Source organism: Protomyctophum parallelum (assembly GCF_964188405.1).
Source record: "Protomyctophum parallelum genome assembly, chromosome: 16".
Classification (NCBI taxonomy): domain Eukaryota; kingdom Metazoa; phylum Chordata; class Actinopteri; order Myctophiformes; family Myctophidae; genus Protomyctophum; species Protomyctophum parallelum.
The window spans coordinates 30,927,363-30,948,114 of record NC_139711.1 but is presented as its reverse complement, the minus strand read 5'-3'; the positions used below and the strand labels follow the sequence as shown (position 1 = coordinate 30,948,114).

The 20,752-nt window shown below is 40.7% G+C and overlaps 2 protein-coding genes across 2 annotated transcripts in view; both read right to left on the bottom strand.

The window, feature by feature from the left end:
- Positions 1-365: 365 nt before the first annotated feature.
- Positions 366-20,752, bottom strand: part of LOC310873726 (protocadherin alpha-3-like) — a gene marked incomplete at both ends in the record, with an annotated part of 69,987 nt that continues 49,600 nt past the window's right edge. The window contains 2 exons of the mRNA XM_083786275.1: positions 366-380; positions 659-1,364. Coding sequence (XP_083642401.1) covers positions 366-380; positions 659-1,364 — 721 coding nt within the window. The remainder of the gene's footprint in view (positions 381-658; positions 1,365-20,752) is intronic.
- Positions 1,573-20,752, bottom strand: part of LOC310873264 (protocadherin beta-18-like) — a gene marked incomplete at both ends in the record, with an annotated part of 42,566 nt that continues 23,386 nt past the window's right edge. Inside the window, 6 exons of the mRNA XM_083785599.1 lie at positions 1,573-1,589; positions 1,897-2,977; positions 5,027-5,124; positions 7,468-7,471; positions 10,167-10,247; positions 13,186-13,206. Of these exons, the coding sequence (XP_083641725.1) occupies positions 1,573-1,589; positions 1,897-2,977; positions 5,027-5,124; positions 7,468-7,471; positions 10,167-10,247; positions 13,186-13,206 (1,302 nt within the window). The remainder of the gene's footprint in view (positions 1,590-1,896; positions 2,978-5,026; positions 5,125-7,467; positions 7,472-10,166; positions 10,248-13,185; positions 13,207-20,752) is intronic.

Below are 20,752 nucleotides of genomic sequence, written 5' to 3'. Positions count from 1 at the left end.
TATTTGCTGCTGTGCATGTATATAATTGAATTAAACTTAATTTAACAAATGTGTTAAAGTGGAAGTAATCACAAGTGTACATTTTAATTCCCACAAAGTTAAATTAAAACTCTGGATCTTATTGTAACTATTTTGAAGCTGTATGTCAGTATTTCGTTTACTCCAGCTGTTTGAAGTATTGAAAAGGGACTATATATATATATATATATATATATATATATTACCGATTTAGTAAATAATGTCAGCAAAGCAGCTTTTACAATGCTTATGTTATTGACTAATAACTGAGGAGAGAATACACAAAATAGAACATGGAGAAAGAAACAGTGTGACTTTTATGTTTCACAATTAACAGAACCAGGGTATTAGTAATATGTAACCTAAAGAAAAGAAAAATCAAACGTTTTAAGTGTTCATATATATGCATGCTTTCAGCACCATGGACAGCGGTCAATCTAATAATGCATTACTGCTGAGGCAAAATGCATACAATAACGTGGAAAATATACCTGAAATTATTTGTATGGCCTCAATATTACATGTTCAACAGATTCATACTCGTGTTTCTATTTTTGGAGGTAATAAACAGTGCATATAACATTTCATTGTTACTATAAACCACTATTTGTAGAAAGACAATAAATACGTTTGATCTTACCTTCTCTTTGTTTGGTAAAGTTTGAGTCCGGCTAAACGTGCTGTCGTTTTCGTTTATACTGATTAATTCCGCATCTACAGGTGGATAGGGCGCAGGGAAAACCACTACGTCACTCTTCAGTGTGTCTGAGCTGAAACACACGTCATACTGCTGAGTAGATTTAGAGTAAGACCAGCTCCCGTCAGGATGGGTGGTGATCATTGGGGGGCCATACCTGCTGAAATCGCTGTCTGTCTTGTGGCATTTGACAGCTATTAGACTGACGAGGCTCAGTAGGAAGATCACTGACACTGATGCAATAGCAACCAGTAAGTACATATTTAAATCAGAAAAACTTTCCTCCGTTATGGGTACATGCCTGAATTGAGTCTGAATGTCTCCTGTATTTTCAACCACCACTACATCAATAGACACAGTAGCTGACAGGGAGGGTTCTCCGTTATCAGAAACCAACACCACTAAAGGATGAGTTTTCTGGTCATTGTCACTCATTCGCCTCTTAGTCCTGATTTCCCCGGTGCTGGTTCCGATTCGAAAGAGGTTATTTCCTTTTGGTTCAGATATATGATAAGAAAGCAGTGCATTGTAACCAGAGTCTGCGTCTACAGCTCTGATCTTGGCCACAAAGTATCCAGCTTCAGCAGAATACGGAATGTTCTCACTGTTAACAGAGCCGTGTTCAGAATAGGGTGAGAGGATTCCGGGACTGTTGTCGTTCTCATCCAGGATAAAAACGTTCACGGTCACGTTGCTACTTAGTGGAGGAACACCAGAGTCTGTGGCCTGAACTTGAAACTGGAACGTTTTTAACTCCTCATAGTTGAAAGACTGCAGGCCGATAATATCTCCAGTTACTGTATTTATATTTATAATGGTAGACAGCGGTAAATAATTACTGCCAAAAAATGAATAGCTCACCTGGCCATTTTCACTGACGTCAGCATCAACTGCAGACACGGTTTTAATAATTGTTCCAACTGGCCCGTTTTCTTTTACATAAACATTTATCACTGGCTCTAAGAAACGAGGTGCGTTGTCATTGACATCAGACACGTGTACCGTAATAACACTGGTACTAGACAGTGGTGGACTCCCTTCATCAGTAGCTAACACTGAGACATTATATTGAGATGCACTCTCTCTGTCTAGCGGTCCATCAACTATCAATGAAAAGTAGTTTTTATAATTTGTTTCCAATTTAAAGGGAACCTTATTGGTTATGTGACATTTAACGTCACCGTTCTTGCCACCATCTTTATCAAGGATTGACACAAGTGCAATTGCTGTTCCTGGTTTAGCATCTTCATTCACTGCGTTTAGTAAAGACGTCACGGTGATCTCAGGGCTATTGTCATTTAGGTCTAGCACTTCCAGCAGCACTTTGCAGTGAGCCGCCATCGGGGGCTGGCCTCTGTCACTGGCCTCTACACGTATCTCAAATGCTGTTCTTTCTTCAAAGTCAAGTTTGCCCGTTATTATAATAACACCGGTGTAAGGTTCAATTTCAAACATGTCAAGAATGTGGTCTTGATCTGTACTTCTAAGAGAATATACAATTTCACTGTTTAGACCCTCGTCTGCATCGATGGCTTTGACAGCAATAATTATTGAGCCAGGGGACGTGTTTTCGGGAATTTTAACTTTATATAAAGATTTATCAAATATTGGTAAGTTATCGTTATTGTCTAAAACATGAACAACAAGCTGTGAGGTGCCAGACTTTGGAGGACTACCTCCATCTACAGCGGTCAGTGTCAGATTAATCACAGGCTGTTTTTCTCGGTCTAAAGCTTTCTGTAGCACTAACTCGACAGACGCACTATCTCCTTCTTTATGCACTGCCAAAGTGAAGTGTTCGTTCAGATTTAATTTGTAGCTACTGACTCCATTCCTCCCCACATCGGCATCGGATGCCTCTGATAAAGCGAATTTTGCTCCTGGCAACGTGCTTTCTGCAATGTCTAAATGTTGTGATTTAGCGGCGAACAATGGATAATTATCATTTGCATCTACAATATCTACATCAATGTGATAAAGCTTCAATGGATTATTTATCACGGCTTCCACACTGATTGTACATTTCAGTTTCACTGCGCATAGCGCCTCTCTGTCTATTCTTTCATTAACGTAGAGAATTCCAGTCTTTAGATTTACCTCGAAATATTTTGTCTTTGATCCAGTAACAATTTGAAACAGACGAGTGTCCAAATCCTGCACATTGAGGTTTAGATCCTTAGCAATATTTCCAACAGAAGTCCCCGGGTTTACCTCCTCAGAGACGGAGTAGGAGAGCTGTCCGGTCACGGTTTGCCAGTAGCACTTCAACAGCACGAGCACAAGATACATCCCAATAGAGCTCCTCATACTCCATAGAAACATAATTCCACAATTTCCCACAACGTGAGAAACTCATAGATCCAAGCGGAGAATTTCAAATCAAATAGGCACAGGGAAGATATTTCTCCATTTGAACGGTCTATAAATCTATAAATATATAGTATGACGATGTATTCATTTCCTCGCCTCTCGTCTCTTTGCAACAAAGACTGAAGAAATGTCCAACATCTATGAACGGGAGGGGCTTAGACATGTGCAGATAGCAGCGCTCACATCTATGGAACAACACTGGCGCCATGTGGTTAAAAGGCTGATGCGCAAATATCATTTCAGCAACCTATTATATAGCCTGAATGATTATTACACTTAGTTGGACAATTATGTGCATTCATAGGATATGCTGTTTACTATTACTTAAACTTAAGCCTACAGTCAACATATTGAATGTAGGCTATTTATGCTGTCTAAGATTTCAGCACCAAGGTCAGCTCCCGAATACCAGAATTGATGAGCTGATTAAATCTTGTTTGGATGTGGCACAACTTCCAAAACTGTATAGGGGAAATATGTTAGACAAGTACAAGTGCATGGGTTGCCATTTCCAACCAATGTTTGTAATAGTGATTTTCCTGCTCATTTATTTGTGTCATCACAACAATTGTACGTGTTCATCCTGTATAACCGGAAAATGTATTTGTTCTTTGTATCTGTTTATACTTAAGAGCTGGAGAGGTGATGAGAGCCCTAGTACAAACACTCATATAGTAAATACCAGAATATAGAGATTTTTCTCACTTATTTTAAGAAATATGATGGGATATGAATGTAAATGATTTTCAGTGCCTACCCCCTCCCTATATGCTGTCTGTCTGTCTGTCTGTCTGTCTGTCTGTCTGTCTGTCTGTCTGTCTGTCTGTCTGTCTGTCTGTCTGTCTGTCTGTCTGTCTGAATTATGCAAGCTGTAAGGAAAACCAGAGCATATAAAACTAAATAAATGAAGTCAGACTCAGTACATATGAAGCATATTCTATTCTCTATTCTATTCTCAACCGTTCTCTTTAATTTGTCTTATTCTCTGTTGTAATATAGGTTGAGGTAACACACTTTTTGCTCCTCTTATGGACAGAGGACAGCCTTTAGTGCTCACATCCCGTTTTCTATTTTTTCCCTGTTTGCCCAAATCTCTAAAGAGGCAGAGGTTATGAGTTTATGAACGTTCCCAGGTTTGTAATCCCAGATTAGGTCCTGCATGCAGAAATTCCTGTCCTATTTCCATTCGCTATGGGAGATTTGAAAATGTTAATAATAATCACATCCTGAGTCATAATCGCCTTGCCCCTAAATCCCAATAACAATAATAATAATAACCCACAATGGATGACCAGGTCAAAGTGGTTCTATAGGTCTCAATCGTCACCTAAAACGGCAGTATATAGCCCAACACCAAAACAGGTACGTGCGCGCGCGCCACACACACACACACACACACACACACACACACACACACACACACACACACACACACACACACACACACACACACACACACACACACACACACACACACACACACACACACACACACACACACACACACACACACACACACACACACAAACATAAGCACCTGGTGTCCCAACTGGTAGTCCAGGACAGGCCGCACTGATTCATATCTATTAATAGGTACAGTACAGTATACATGAATCACTGCGGTCTGTCCGTATGTTGTTCTCCTGCAGCTTACAGAACTGCAGTTTACACCAATCTGTCTGAAATTGCAATGCAATCAAGCACTATACACTATATGGAGTTGGCACTTTTTGTAGTAATTTGAAAGGGAATGAATGTTAATTCAGTTTATATCATAGTGATTTGCTGTCCACCAACAATTTTATTTGACGAAGCTAAACAGTATGATAATATTCACCTCGCTCCAAGAACTGGAAACACAAGCAGTGCGTATGTTGGCATTAACTTTATCGGACCTGCATGGGAACATTCTCACTGGATGAATTTGCAGAATCCTCCTACTGAGGTGTGAAACATGCTGACATCCCAGTGTTGCCACTCTGCCTCCTCTCCCACCGTCAGCTGTACTGCTGGGGCATGGCCTGCACACTGGACAGAGTCTGCAGAAGGGTCAATTCATTGATAAAGAAGTTACACACACTAAAGTGGAGAGAAGCAATATTAAATAGCATATGCAGAACAGCATCTAAAACACTGCAGTGCGTGCGTGCGTGCGTGCGTTCATGTGTTGATAAGCATATCTTAAATTATATTTAATTTGTGGATACCGTAATGCATTGATGAGTCATATTTCCAGAGGGTATGATAATTGAGTACACTGAATAATTAATTGTGAATAAATGGTGGGTAAATAAAGATACACAGACTTTGGTCACTGTGCATGAATAAACGGTGTATGATGAAAACAGTGTGATTTGCATCTCAAAGGAGCAAGAATATCAGACTAAACAGGAAGGGGGAAAGTGATCGGAGTCATTGGACAGAGGGTCAAAGAATCAGAGAGGGAGGGATGTTTGTGCACAGAATGTTCTTTGCATTGTTGGTGGGGTATATGTGTCAGTGGCATGTCAAATATTAACATTTGGCATTATCGATTTTATGATGTTGCTATATCAATACGGCCATCAATATGTAATGCGCTAATAAGGGTGTGTGTGTGTGTGTGTGTGTGTGTGTGTGTGTGTGTGTGTGTGTGTGTGTGTGTGTGTGTGTGTGTGTGTGTGTGTGTGTGTGTGTGTGTGTGTGTGTGTGTGTGTGTGCGTGCGTAGGGGTGTGTACTGCACATCTGTTAGAGTACATTGCGTGCATGGGGGAGGGGTGTTACTGGAACATGCTCTAAGGCGAGCCCCCCCTTTCCTTCTGCACAGCTCTCTCATCTCCATGGCAACCCATTCTCAGGGGGCTGAGATGTGCATGTGTATAAACACACACACACACACACACACACACACACACACAGGTCTATGTACTTCTGTTATTTTTGAGTGGTGCAACCACTCCAAGGAACAGCAATGTCCGTGTTAACCTATGTGTGTGGCTATGAGTACCAGTAGGGGCAAAGTGGCGCTGTTGTGCCAGAAACAGAGAGAGAGAGATAGTGTTGCACTGTTGCCTAGTGCTAATTACAGAGAGAGAGAGAGAGAGAGAGAGAGAGAGAGAGAGAGAGAGAGAGAGGCAGGAGGAGAGTTGCACCACTCAGTTCACACGTTTGATTTTCTATGTTCAAAAGGCATTGGACAGTATTCACGATAACATGATTCATTTTGTAGTCTCTCTCTACAGCACTCTCGTAGACTGATTCATATTCAGTGTCTACCAGTTCATATTTGCACCAACCTATCATCTCACTTAACAATGCAAAGCAGGTTCACACAACAGTGATATCATTCTTGTATACAAAAAGTGCATCTCTCACACTCTCACACACACACACACACACACACACACACACACACACACACACACACACACACACACACACACACACACACACACACACACACACACACACACACACACACACACACACACACACACACACACACACACACACACACACACACACACACACACACAGCAGGCCATGCTGGGCAGGGTTGCAGCAGAGTTGCTCATGCATTTGTAATGCAGCTCTGCAGCAGCATATTCACTGTGACAGACCCAGCGCCGGGTTCTCTGTCCACATCCACACCCCCCCACGGAGTGCATGACCATCCCCCTCACCCTCTCTGGAGACCCCCTCACACCTCAAGCCACCACCGTCTCGGACACCCCCCTTCATACTGTATGGTCACATGTTGATTCATACTGTGCTGTTTGTGTATACTGTACACTGTATGTTATGTCTTGTCTAATTTAGAGCATGAGGGGGCAGCCTACACCAGTGGTTCTAAAACACTGACTCATTTGTTTTTAAAACATTAAAAAAAAAAATTAGTCGTTCAGACAATTGTTCGGAGAAGAAACATCTTAAAGAAATGCATGAATAAAAATAACTGAAATTGTGCAAATTGTGAGAACAGGAGATCTACACAGTACATCATGCCGCATGCATCGTGAGCTTGTAGATGGGTTATTTTCCACTGTTAAGTGTTAATATGGCTTAAATGGTTAATTGCTTAATTCATAATGTAATTTAGTACGTTTGGGTCCCAGGTAGAAACCAAATTCATATTTTGGATCTCGAGCTGAAAGGTTTGGGCACCCCTATAGTGTAGGTTTCATCATACCAAACTCCCAGTGCATCACCACCATTACACAAAACGGGGAGGAGTGGTGGTGCATATTGTTTTGATCCATTCTCTCATTTTCTCAGCATAAAATAATATTTTCAGACAATGCACTTGCCACTTGTCCACTTACTGTCGAAGAAAGAAAGATGATCATATTCAGTTACCAATATCAGAGTAGTTTCTAAGAGCGTTTTGTTTCAGAGCTCTTACAGAGCTGTGTTATGGAAACAGTGTGAATAGAACCACACCCTATGCAGTAGTACGCTAATGACAGTAGATGCTCTGATAGTAGAGACAGTAGTGGGAACACATGGAGGGAGGGGAAGGGAAAAGCAGAACGAGGACATTTTGTGTGTATTTAGTAATCAGCGGTGGACAAAAAAATATTAGAAAAAGGAGAACTGGAAATGAAAGCAGGGAGATTTAAATGGAGGAATGTATGTGTGCACATATGAGAGATCCATGCAGTGCTGAGCAAAGTGGATAGCCCTGTCATTTAGTTTTCCACCAACAGAAATAATGTCCATAAATCAATCTTGCTCACTATGCTCTCACATATACACCACACACACACACACACACACACACACACACACACACACACACACACACACACACACCTAAAATGCGATATCAGAGAGAAAGAGACACAAATGACTCTCAGTATTTAATCCAACTACCACTTAATCATTTATTTCCAAATCTGTGCGGCACGTGCACGTTTCCACTGCTTCCTGAGTAAAGTAGGACAGGGGCGGGTGCACCAGGGGCGGGTGCACAGACACATGCGTAGGAATCCATTGCAAATCAGGCCACAACAATATGGAGCACACACTGCAAAACCACAGACAGACTAACACAATGTTCACTCATTTGGAAAGCAATGGCAGTATGCCCAAAACTCATATAATTAGTTACTCTACTGTAAGTAACAGGCATGTAAAGCAACATGGCATTGTTGCTTTGGTGTAGTGATGAGCAGTCTATAAACCAGCAGAGATAAATGATGGAAACAGGGCTGCAATTGATCACCAATAAGTGATTTCAACACTAAAATATACTTTTCTGAATAAAAAATGAAAGCAGAAAGAACAGGCATTTACATTCAGTAATGTGTGCTTCCATGCATGTAAAACAACAGATGAGGAAGTTATCAATCCTCTCTGATAAGGTTTCTCTTTTTTTATTTCTATTAGATGCACTTCATTGAATGGTATAGCAATAAGCACGAGTGGGTGCCACAGAAAAGTAGTTGGCCATGATGACCACAGAAGCCATGTACGTATGACCTAAGATCTAAAATATTGCTGCTTTGTTTGTTTTTGTAAATTAATACCCTGCACATCATTTGTTGCATAAAAAAAGCGAATGCAAAAATAGCAGATCTACAAGCTCACGTGTCACAATGCATGTATTAGGCATGTTTGTATAGGAAGCCACATTGTTATCACAAGTGAGGATCACCAAGAGACAACAACAACAAAGGCAGCATGAAGCTCCTTGATTTGTTTATGGAAAATGAAAGAAGCAGTAATGAACACTCTGATTGGCTCTACAGCTTGCCTAGCAACAAAAGCAGGGTCCGACAGATTGATGCTTCTCCAGGGACCAGGGTTCTATATTATAATTTACCCCCTCTCCTCCTGTAACCCTGGTGACGCAGATGCACGTCACCTCCTCTGTCTCTCAAACCAAGGACATGTACAAAATGCTCATTTGGTTTACACACACACACACACACACACACACACACACACACACACACACACACACACACACACACACACACACACACACACACACACACACAGAAATAAACATAGCGCAAATAACCTAGATTTGTCAATGGGTTGAGCAGGGCAGTCAGTGGGCAAAGAGGTATAAACCAGAGAGGACATAAATTGGGCCAGGTCCAACTATCCACAGATCAATAGAGACACAGAAACACATTAGCAACACCAGTCACATACACCAACACACACAGAGTGGGAACATGTTAAATAATTTAGCTTATTGAGACACAGACGGTCACATATATAAGAGACTGAATGTGTGCTGGTAAATGCACCTTTTTCACCACAAGGGGGAGCCTTTGGTTCCAGTTCTTTGTTCTGAACTGAAGGAGCAGTAATGCAGTTCCTAGTACTGGCCTTGCACATGCTATATCAGTGGCCGTCGGATGATGAGACTACACATGTACATAAGAAAGCTCGAACCACACCCACACGTTTGCTTGTGAGACAGGCAAAGCTATAACTGTATAATGCTGGATTAAATTCCCACACTCTGCAAACACTATCAATGGTGGAGATAAGCTATCTGGGTGTCTGCCACACTCTTGCCTGCGGAAATTGAGCAAAAAAAACAAACACTCATCTCATCTAGCCTGATACACATCAACATAATGACATGCAGCAGAGAGACAGAGAGAATGAAAATCCACACACAGTTACCATGATAGATATTCAGGCATTTGATTTCAATTTATTGCGTTGTATGCTGAACAGTGAATACACGTAGATATATCAGCAAACACGCTGTATGAACAAACTCCTCCTGTACACTGCATCTGTTCTGAGGCCTCCACTGCAATCTAAGCTGAGGAACACAATGTTCCTGCTACACCAATGCTGGGTATTCACTCTTAAACATATGAATACACACACACACACACACACACACACACACACACACACACACACACACACACACACACACACACACACACACACACACACACACACACACACACACACACACACACACAGTCCACCACCACCACCATAGATCTGCATCTCAGATATCAGTGTAACCTCGAGGCATTGTGTAATATCTATTTTTACACTTCTAATTCATATAGTATTTAATATGCAGCAGGGCCATGTTGCGTGTAACGTGTGGATCCTCACAGTGCAGGTCCAGAACTGGATGTACAAGGCCATGGCCCACTTCTCCACATAAGGGCCTGAATAATGCAGGGGAGCCGTGGTCTGCTGAGAGTTAAGACTTTGGAAGCAGTTTGAAAAGGGGTTTTGGAGGCTGCTCCACTTTCCACTGAAAAATGAAGATGACTATTTATAAAATCATATCTTCGCCTGGTGATCATTTCTGAAGCCTGGGCGCTGCCCCTGCAGCTCTCGGAGAACTGCAAACACCATCTTCCACTCTCATCAGCATCAAATGTTAATCAGCTACATGGACCATGTGCACAAAGCATTGTGGGCTATTTATAATCCACGCCTTGCCCTTTTGGATTTTTTGATGAACCTGAGTGTTTGTGTGTGAGTGCACATCTTCAAGTGTTTATGTGTATGTGTGCGTATGTGTGCGTGTGTGTGTGTGTGTGTGTGTGTGTGTGTGTGTGTGTGTGTGTGTGTGTGTGTAATTCCTCACAAAGTGTGTGGCGATTTCACCTGAGATAAGATGCAATGACATGGAAACGGCCGGCAACATACATATACCATACAAAATGCAAAAATAAATCAATCTGAAGGGAGGAAACAGATCATTTTAACCACATGGACCCTAGTATCCCTATTCTCAGCATGCCAAAAAAGGCCAACATTAGGCCAAAATAGAACATTTAACAAAAAACTATGTGTTGGGCCGGCGATGCATGGTGAGCTTGTAGATCAGTATTGAGTACAACAAAGAATATACAGTAGGTGTTTTAATGCAAACTATAAAATATGGGGGTGTATATCGTACACATTAGCTGCAGGTTCTGCCTTCCAAATCTTCAGAATAAAGCGGAGGAGAAGAGAGAACAGGGGGAAATAAAAGGCATCAGCATCAGCCAGGACTTCGGAGTATGCAGCGATGGAGTAGTGTCCAAGCTTAATTCTCCCTGCTGCTGCAAAGCTCCAATTCATGGCATCATTAAGACGATTCCTTCTAATCGCATTAGAGGAGCACCAAAGTGGAATTATCAGTGTACACACATAGTTAACGGTTGCTCTAATCCGGGAAGACTATGAATGCCGACAGCATCAGTATAAAGGCTAGAGCACTGTGGGATTATATTTCCAACCTGAGGCACCAGGAGTAATGGGGAGGAGTCCCCCCTGTGATTGTAGGGTATTTGATAAGGTCACACTGGACATACTATAGTGGCACATGCTCCACTATTGCATTAGAGGACAAGGGAATGTGAATTGGGATTATATAGGAAGGATGCTACATGTGGTAACAAGGACGCTGCATGTGGTAACAATGGCTTTAGGGAAATAACTCCATCCCAGGATAGCTTGAGGCCGTAAACAAGCAGCACATGCTCCTTTAATTGAGTATTGTTCACTTCCCTTATTTGTTTATGCTCAACCCTGCACCTCTGACAAAACTCCTATTTTACATTAGTCCTAGTTTAGATATTTAATTTGTTATCCTGATTATTGTACCGATCTAGTTATAGTTTGATAGTTGTCCTATAGTATATGTCACCTGTTTACTCATACGCAGCTGATGTCTAAATCAGTGCATGGTGCCAACTCATTTACACTCGGACATAATGACCATAATGACACACCAGTGTCTGAAGCCTCACACTGCAGGGATTAACATATCCAAACCAAGCACTCAACACCACCCACAACCGCACATGCATGCAAACAAAACAAAACGCTGTGTAAGAATGTATTCAGTCTAAATTCATTCTGGGTGAGACCAATTGCCAAATAGTTATGGCGAATATGATATTGGTTCAGACTGCCATCTACAGCATGTCCCCAGTTGGCCAGTTCAACTCCCGGACCGGGCATACAATTTGATGTGTCTTTCTCCTGCTCTGTTTCCTGTCTAAGTAAAGCATAAACCTTAACATATAAAATAAGACATAATTTATTATGTTAACCTCATGTAATTACAGTTGTGCTATACTCTTGCCAAGACAACCACTTTATTATACAATAAACAGCAGTACAATTATGAATGGCAACATGGCTGCAGTGCTTTGAAAACTCCCTGTCAAGTCCATGAAAGCACGCATCGGAGACACTTTACATGTTGAGTAGACACACACACACACACACACACACACACACACACACACACACAGGTGTGTGAATGTAATACACAATCTATGTAAAGCGCCTTGGATAAAGGCACTATATAAATCAATAAATGCACCATTTACCCCACACACTACATACATGCAAACATACAGATACGTCTGAAATGTAACACCCATGCTAAAGTACACAACAAACGTTTATAGTAACAGCATTTAAATGGACAGACTGGCATGAAACAAGTGTTTTCCAGAGTTTTGGTGTGTATAGTCATGTGGGATATTTTGCAGGAAATGTTGAGCTGTTGACGGCAGGGCCTGTCAGAAATATGCCTGCATGCTGCACTAGTTTCAGCTTGTAAGGTCTTGTTTGCCCTGTGTGTCATGGTAATGCACAATGATCTGATCACAATCCACTTCTATGAAGAGCATTTTGCTGAATTGCATGTTATACATTTTCAGGTATTCATATTACAATGCTGTGTATGGGCACTGCAGCATTGTAAGTGACTGCAATGATCAATAGTTTCATAGTTTTAGTATTTCCAATAAAAAATGCACATGGATGTTCCAAGACTGTGATGACCCTGCAGGTCTTGTTGTCTCAGGCAGGATGAGGCCAAAGTGGATCTCAGTCAGCCAGGTGTTGTTTCCAGAACATGTCTAAGAAAGTAATGTGATGTTAATGTGATCTCCATCTACAAAACGCTCATTTCCCAGGAGTGGGTGAATGTGGTTGCTAATTAGACTTTTTGTTTCTCTCTCTTAAAGCCCATGACAAATTAGATAGTGATATTGCAGGACAGGGCAGAGGGGGGTATTTTGGACACCATGGAAAATCATGGAAGCGGTGTAAAACTCGACAGCAGTCACGATTCACGAAACCACTATTTGTAGAAAGAAAAGAAAATGTTTGATCTTACCTTCTCTCGGTTGGGTAATGTCTGAGAGAGAGATAGAGAGAGAGAGAGAAAGGAGGGAGAGATTGTGATATTTGTGATATTGAAGGACTCAAGTCAGTTTCTGAGAGATACATACACATAATATAAACATTTTGTGCCTAAGATAACAACATGCATGCAGCTTCAGATGTGCTTCAGATGAGTTATACATATTGTCCATGAAAGGTGTGCTGAAAAAAAATCATTTGTTTGACAAATACTCTGCTCCATTTGATACATGCCCGAGATAAAATAAAAACAAGCATTTTGACAAGTCTTCCCATCTTTCTGCTTATGCTACAGTAGTCACTATAGGCTCATGACTTGAACACTGAAATAGTCAAATACTGACAGTTCCAGATGCTACAGAGAGAGGAGAAAGAGCAGAGTATCTCTGGGGGTCAAGAGAGAGAGGGGGAGGGTTCAATAATAAAATGTACACCGATAGCAGCAATAGAGTAGAGAATAAAGACATTAGCCATGGTGTATCTACCTGCACTCTCACAAACAGACAGAGGGGGGCATATGTGAGTGCACCATGGCAATAGTACACCAGCATGTGTGGGAGGTGGAGAGGGTGTAACTGATGGGGAGAAAGAGATCCTTTGTATGAGGCAGTGAGTGAAAAGAGGTACAGAGAGAAAGAGTAGGAATTCAACATGTACGCAAACAAGCAACGGAAGAGAGGCAGTTAAAAAGGGTAGATGAGAGAGAAAGGTAAATGATGTTACGATTAAGAACAACAGCAGCAGTGAAAATGGGGAGGGAGCGAGGGAAGGAATGGAAAGGAAGCCAGGGAAGAAATGGAGGAGAGGGGGTTGCAAAGAGAAGAAGAAGACAGTGGAATATGTCTGACTCATTCAGGCACATAGTGTGAAGCCTACTTTATATTTTGATGTATGACTCACTAAATAAATGCACACTTCCTTTACCTAAAGCATGCAGACAATGAGCTGTCAGAGATATTTTGACATGTTATCCATCCATTATTGTTACAGAAACCACAATGATGTTCATACAAGGCTAAAGGCTCAAGACACAAGGCTCCATAAAGCAGAAAGGTAGGCAAATACATTTTGGGGTGTTTTATTTACCAACCACATGATTAACAGTCAGTGCCAGCAGAACAAAACGAAAATAAATACGGGCCAAAAGCAGCGTTCCAAGAATAGGAAATAAGGAATTAACACTTGACGGCTAAACTCAGGGAAAAACAACAAACCGCTACTTAAAGAAACTGAAACACATGCTAGGCCCTTTCTATATCGAAGGACCCTGGCAGCTCTTAACTGGTGATATCCCCTGAAAGCCCCAAGTTAAACTGAACCCTCCTCACCTGTAGCAATGTAGCATGCCTGCCCTTTAAACAGGTGGGATAAACCAAGCACAATGAAAGTAATTTGTATCAACAAACGAAGGCAAACCAAAGCCCATGAGATCTACAATTACATAGTTGTTTGAGCTTATATTATTTTCAATACCTAATATTTCAGGCGCCAAACATTCACATTTCACCAAGTATAAAAAGACAAAACATAATACAAACATGAACAAACACCCCTCCTCCTCTACAGTGCTTAAAGGACCACTTCACCACTTTTCAACCTATCTTCATATAATAGGTCCTCACTAATAATCATGATAAAATGGCACAATTTCTTTCTACTCTGTCTGTGTCTCATAGGAGGGCTGTGGGCAGTTCAGAAACCGTCTTCCAGTGACATCATCGATGGGGAATACAAGCTAATAAAAACTGCAGGCTTTCTATAGTCCTGAAAAGTTGCAATGCGAAAATGGAAGCCATCGTTCTCACAATAATGAAAATCTAAACATTTTTGTAAAACAATATTGTTTAAAAAATAATCTGCCTAATGATGATGTCACTGGAAGACTGTTTCTAAACTGCCCACAGCCCTCCTATGACTCTGAGACACAGACTGAGTAGAAAAAGGTCGTGCCATTGTATCATGATTATTAGTGAGGACCTATATGAAGATAGGTTGAAAAGTGGTGAAGTGGTCCTTTAAGCCCCTTTGAATCAACTGGATTGCCAGCACTGCAGAGGATAGATTCACATGGGTGAAGTGAGTAAGTGACCACCCCTATTACCACCTTGTTTAACACCCTATAAAAAATAGCAATGCTTTAAAACAGTCAAATGAAATGCAAAGGATGTCATGCCACACAAATGTCCATAAACAAACCACATGGTCACTACCAAACCAACTAGCCATGTAAATTAGTAAGTGGGAGGTATCAGTGTAGTGTAGTAAGGTGCATGTGCGTCATAAAAAGTGTTACCGATACAAGAACTAGATTAGTGGGAAATTCTCTCTCTCTCTCTGATGCACATGCATAAGCAGGTCTGCTAACAACAAAGCCTCAAAAATCCAAAATAATACTCAGATTGTCATTCTGCTTTTCATGACAGATGGTCGAGCTACGGCAGCTTCTAAAAATGTCTTCTACATCCTGACAGTTTTCTGAAAAAGCTATGTTTCTGTCAGTCATTCTTCGATTTTTCAAATGGTGGCGCGCTATGAGCTTGTAGATCTGCTATTTTTCAACAGCTAAAGCATGACATCCTAACACCAAAAGGGGTTAATTATAGTGCCAAATCAGTTGTCTCAAGCCATTTTACATAATAGAGCAGAGTCCCTTTAATGAGAAGGGACCTTATAGGTACAACCAGGCTAGGCGGCCATCTGCCTCGACTGTGGGTCAAAGCCTCAATGGCTGAACATTGATAGTGTTCCTACAAAATGACATCTATTTATTTTCTTATGATAATATAATGTCATGTGTCATTAACTGTCTTCGAACAATGGACATCCATAATTGTGCTGTGGAGCCTGCATCACCCTCCAGCCAATGTCAATACATCAGAGCAGATTCCAAAATAATCAATAATGTGAAAGAGACACCTATATACTAACAATAAGAAGAGAAATATTGTTCTTCACAGTTCACACCCTATATGTGTGTGTGCTTGTCTGCTCGCTTGGATGTTGATTTGCATACAAAGCTGAATTTGCTCAGAACATTGCTGAGCATTTACCAAAGATGCATGGCAAGAGCAACATCCCAATAGCAATTGCAACATGAGGGACAAGCCTAGGGGCAAGCCTACTGCTGGGAGTTGGATCAACCACCATGATCTTATCCCAAGCATAGCTGGAAGTAATCGTGTCATACTTCTCAATGCACTGCAATTGTGGTGGTATACCATATCCACCCCAAAGTGAGCAGTTAAAGATACTACTAGGAAAACACAATCCTCTTATCAAGGCTACATTCAAGATCCGAACAGCAGCTGGCTGTGTATTTCATCCACCCATTCATGCTTCCTTTTGTCAGAGATTATCAATCCACTGACTAAACCAATAGAAATTACATTTCTCTTGCCCTGTAGGCTACAATAGGATGAACTGCAAGTGGACATGCAACCAACAAAGCCTCCCTAGCTTTCGTCCTCATTGCTGACTGCCTTGCACTGACCTCCCCAGTCAGTTAAAACCCCCGGCAGTGCACGCAGGTATGACCTAAACGCAGATGCTGAACATGAGCTGTTGACTGACAAAAAACAAGAAACCGACTGCACAATGCAGGAATGGCAAAATTGTCTCCAACCATACACTGTAAGACACAGTCCCAAAACATACTGTCTTTTATAATAAGAAAGTGAAACAGGCATGGCATGGTTATTCAGCAGAAAAAAATAAGTGCATTGTGCTTAAAAACACTTGTCCCTATAAAAATAAATCTAGTAAGGATTTTTCATCAGATATCCCCGAGTCCAATGTTAGTATATTAATTGGCCAGCCCAGCCCACACCCTGGAGATAAGCTGACCTTGATTCAGTTGTAGTGGAATGAGTATGAAATGTGTATGGCAGGGCCCAACGTATACAGGACTGTCACTGAAGCACAGCACAGTACCAATGGCCAATGGATGGAGATGTAATGAAACTGAGGGCTTATATAACTATGAATGGTGCACAAGGAAGGAGGCTCAGGCTACTCACACAATACGGCCAATGGTGATGAGAGAAAGAGAAAGAGAGGTCATAGAGAAATGTGAAGTGAAGGCTTCCTTTCAAGCATGGAGAATAATGGCATGCTTCCTGGACTGATGTGAATCCACATCAGAACCAGGTCTGACCCATATCAGGGATAGTAGTGACTAATGTAACAGAGTTTAGTGGGTTCCACTTGCTCCATCAGTAATGACATTTCTTATTGGTTAGTGGGCGGCACCTCATTGAACAACACTGGTGTCCACGTTTAGAGTGGTGTCAGTCTAACATGAGACATGCTCATGGTAAGATGTGTTCCTCAGCACACTATATTTTCAACAAGAGTCTGTATGTTTACTGTGATACTGTGATGAATACTAGTTGTTCTAAACATGCTAAATGTACCAACATGAAGTGGTGATGTTTTGTACATGTTTTCAATTCATTATTTTGACATACTAAACTGTAAACTCTTTATACAAATGTACTCTTGGTCACACTGTTAATTCTGTTACAGACGTGCTGAGGATTGGGTGTGTTACACAGACAGAAACTGACCAGATACGTCTTGTGTATTTACCAGGTACATTGTGTTGTTATTTCCTTGAAATCTGTATGTTTATTGAGTGGGGTCAGTCTAACATGAGACATGCCCATGACGTGCTGAGGATTGGGTGTGTTACACAGACAGAAACTGACCAGATACGTCTGTGTATTTACCAGATTAAACTGTCAACAAAGAGAGAAGTCGTCCTGAACTTAATTATTCCACAACACAACGCAGATCACAGGTTACACTAGCATGCATGGGCCAACTTCTGCACTATTGAGGTTTCTGAACTAGCTTAGTCATTCTGACAAATGACAATTAAGAGCAAAGGATCTGTGCCAAAGACCTACACTGACTATTAGCCTACAGCTGAATCAAGCCCCAAAATACATTTTGTCCCGGATCTGGAGCTATCCACAGCGTTTGCCATGAATCTGACAAACTTGATTCTTACTGCTGATCAGTCATTCTGATGGTGGCCTGCTCTATGTATCATTAAATGTGAGAACCAGGCAAAGTTTGCAACATTACCAGTCAATATATATTGTAAATCACTGCACTGTCAACATTAAATGTGATGTGAATTGTATTTATTTTTGTTGAAACATATTCTGCAACTATTCTGAGCTCTATATCATTGCTATAGATTGTTTGTTCAGTAACACAGATCTCCCCATCTCTCCATCTCTAAACAGAGAATATAATGGTTCATCTTATTTTTGTATATCTGCTTTTTCTTTTCTCATCACTTCCGATTTCACTTGTTTATCCTATATATCACGTATGATTCATATCTCCTCATTTGATACAATTGGTATCCCAACCTGAAAATGTTATGTTTACAAACTGAAGAGATGGTATACCAAAAAACCCTGTTACTGAACAAACACTAGCAATTATATTTAACACTTATTTTAACAACAAATACAAATTAGAATACACTTACTCCCATGAAAAAAACTGTCTATAATGCTGTCAACCGTCAGTCTATTTGAGGCACTATATCAAATCTGTGTCAGCGACACACATAAAAGAGAACAACAGCAGTACACAGGCTCATGCGGTATAAGATAATGCAAGATCAGATCAACCTTTATTGATCCCCAGAAGGAAATGCAGGTGTCACAGCAGTAAGAATGAAACACAGGACCAGACCAAGATAAGTAAAGTATAATAAACTCATAGCGTTATAAATTATGGCACTATAGCACTGGGTGTCTGAATGAGTTAACATACATTTAAATGTATTGTGATATCCAAAAGCCTTGTCCCATTTATTTGGGTTTCAGCCCTATATTCATTAATCTGTAGTATCAGTAGTAATAGGCATGACACAGATGCACAGCGAGCGAGCCCATGGACCAACACCAGGGTTGTACACTGCCGCAGTGATCACACTGCTGACATTCACAGTAAAGCCTCCTGATTGCCCAATACCACATAACCTGCATTGTATAGGCTGAGGAGAGGGAAGTGCTGACACGCACGCACGCACACATGCACGCACAACAGGGAGGGTACACTCAGGATCACTTTGTTCTTATAGGTACTGGAATGGCTCCAGGAATTCAAGAAAGATTGTACCAAGAGCCCCTGCAAGCACAACGTAGGACAAAAAAAAAAAAAAGACAAGCACATCCTGCTATTTTGAACTGATTATAGACTGTCCATGACAATAGCTAAACACAAGTTAGCATTTGACTGGCATATGCTTTTTCCAGAAACACAAAAGCCAATAGGTATTCATCATGGTTTAGTATAGGCATATCACTGTGACAAAGCCTCCTCTTCATCACGTATCTGTAAACAGATGGCTTCTCTCTCTATGAATATAAATGCCACAGCATTATAGGCTATCAGTACTGTACAATTTAATCAATCTATGCATATTAATTATTAATATTAAACACAAGTGTAGTGACTTAGGCAGCCATGATTGTTTACAGTCCAAGACTAAACCAGGTGGCATCATCAATATTTGTTGAATTTAAGACATTTCATTAAATTAAATCTGAATTATTATGTAGCTTCATTACAATTTTCAATAGGGTACCACGTTGATATCATTGCATTCACACCATTTTAGGACCATTCATTCAGGTGTACTTTGGGTTTTAAAATATATATCATAATCAAATGTGATATTGAGAGTAGTTATCTTATAGGACTTAAAACTCCTCAACCTTTCATTGTGGTTGAGACTCTTTTCATAGGGAGCATTTATATCGGTATAGTCTCTGTGCCTTCTGTCACAGATTAATTTAGTTATGTTAAAACATTTATCACTGTGTGTATTTTGTTGTTGTTGGGGATTTCTGTGATTCAAGACTGTCTTGTCTCATGCTTGCAGTGTTACAGAATTTGATTAAATCTGTAATGCATGCACTCCTCTGGTAAACAATGAGATCCTATCCTATGACAATTTTGCTGTGATGGGATACTTTTCTTGGCTTTATTATTATTACTTGCGCAAGCAGAGCGCGCAAGTAATGTTTTCGCCCGGTCTCTTCCGCCGTGACAGCTGTCCCGCCATTCGATGTTTATGCAGAAAAACATCAAATCTGTGCCTGTTTTGCTGGGACCAAATGACCACAAATGACCATATTTCTTACGTCATCATTTAGAGCTAGTCATACATATACACACCACGTACTCTGGTCCCAGCTTTTTCTTTTCTCATCACTTCCGATTTCACTTGTTTATCCTATATATCACGTATGATTCATATCTCCTCATTTGATACAATTGGTATCCCAACCTGAAAATGTTATGTTTACAAACTGAAGAGATGGTATACAAAAAATATATACTTGAACTGAACACTTATACTGAACAAACACTAGCAATTATATTTAACACTTATTTTAACAACAAATACAAATTAGAATACACTTACTCCCATGAAAAAAACTGTCTATAATGCTGTCAACCGTCAGTCTATTTGAGGCACTATATCAAATCTGTGTCATTTGTGGTCATTTGGT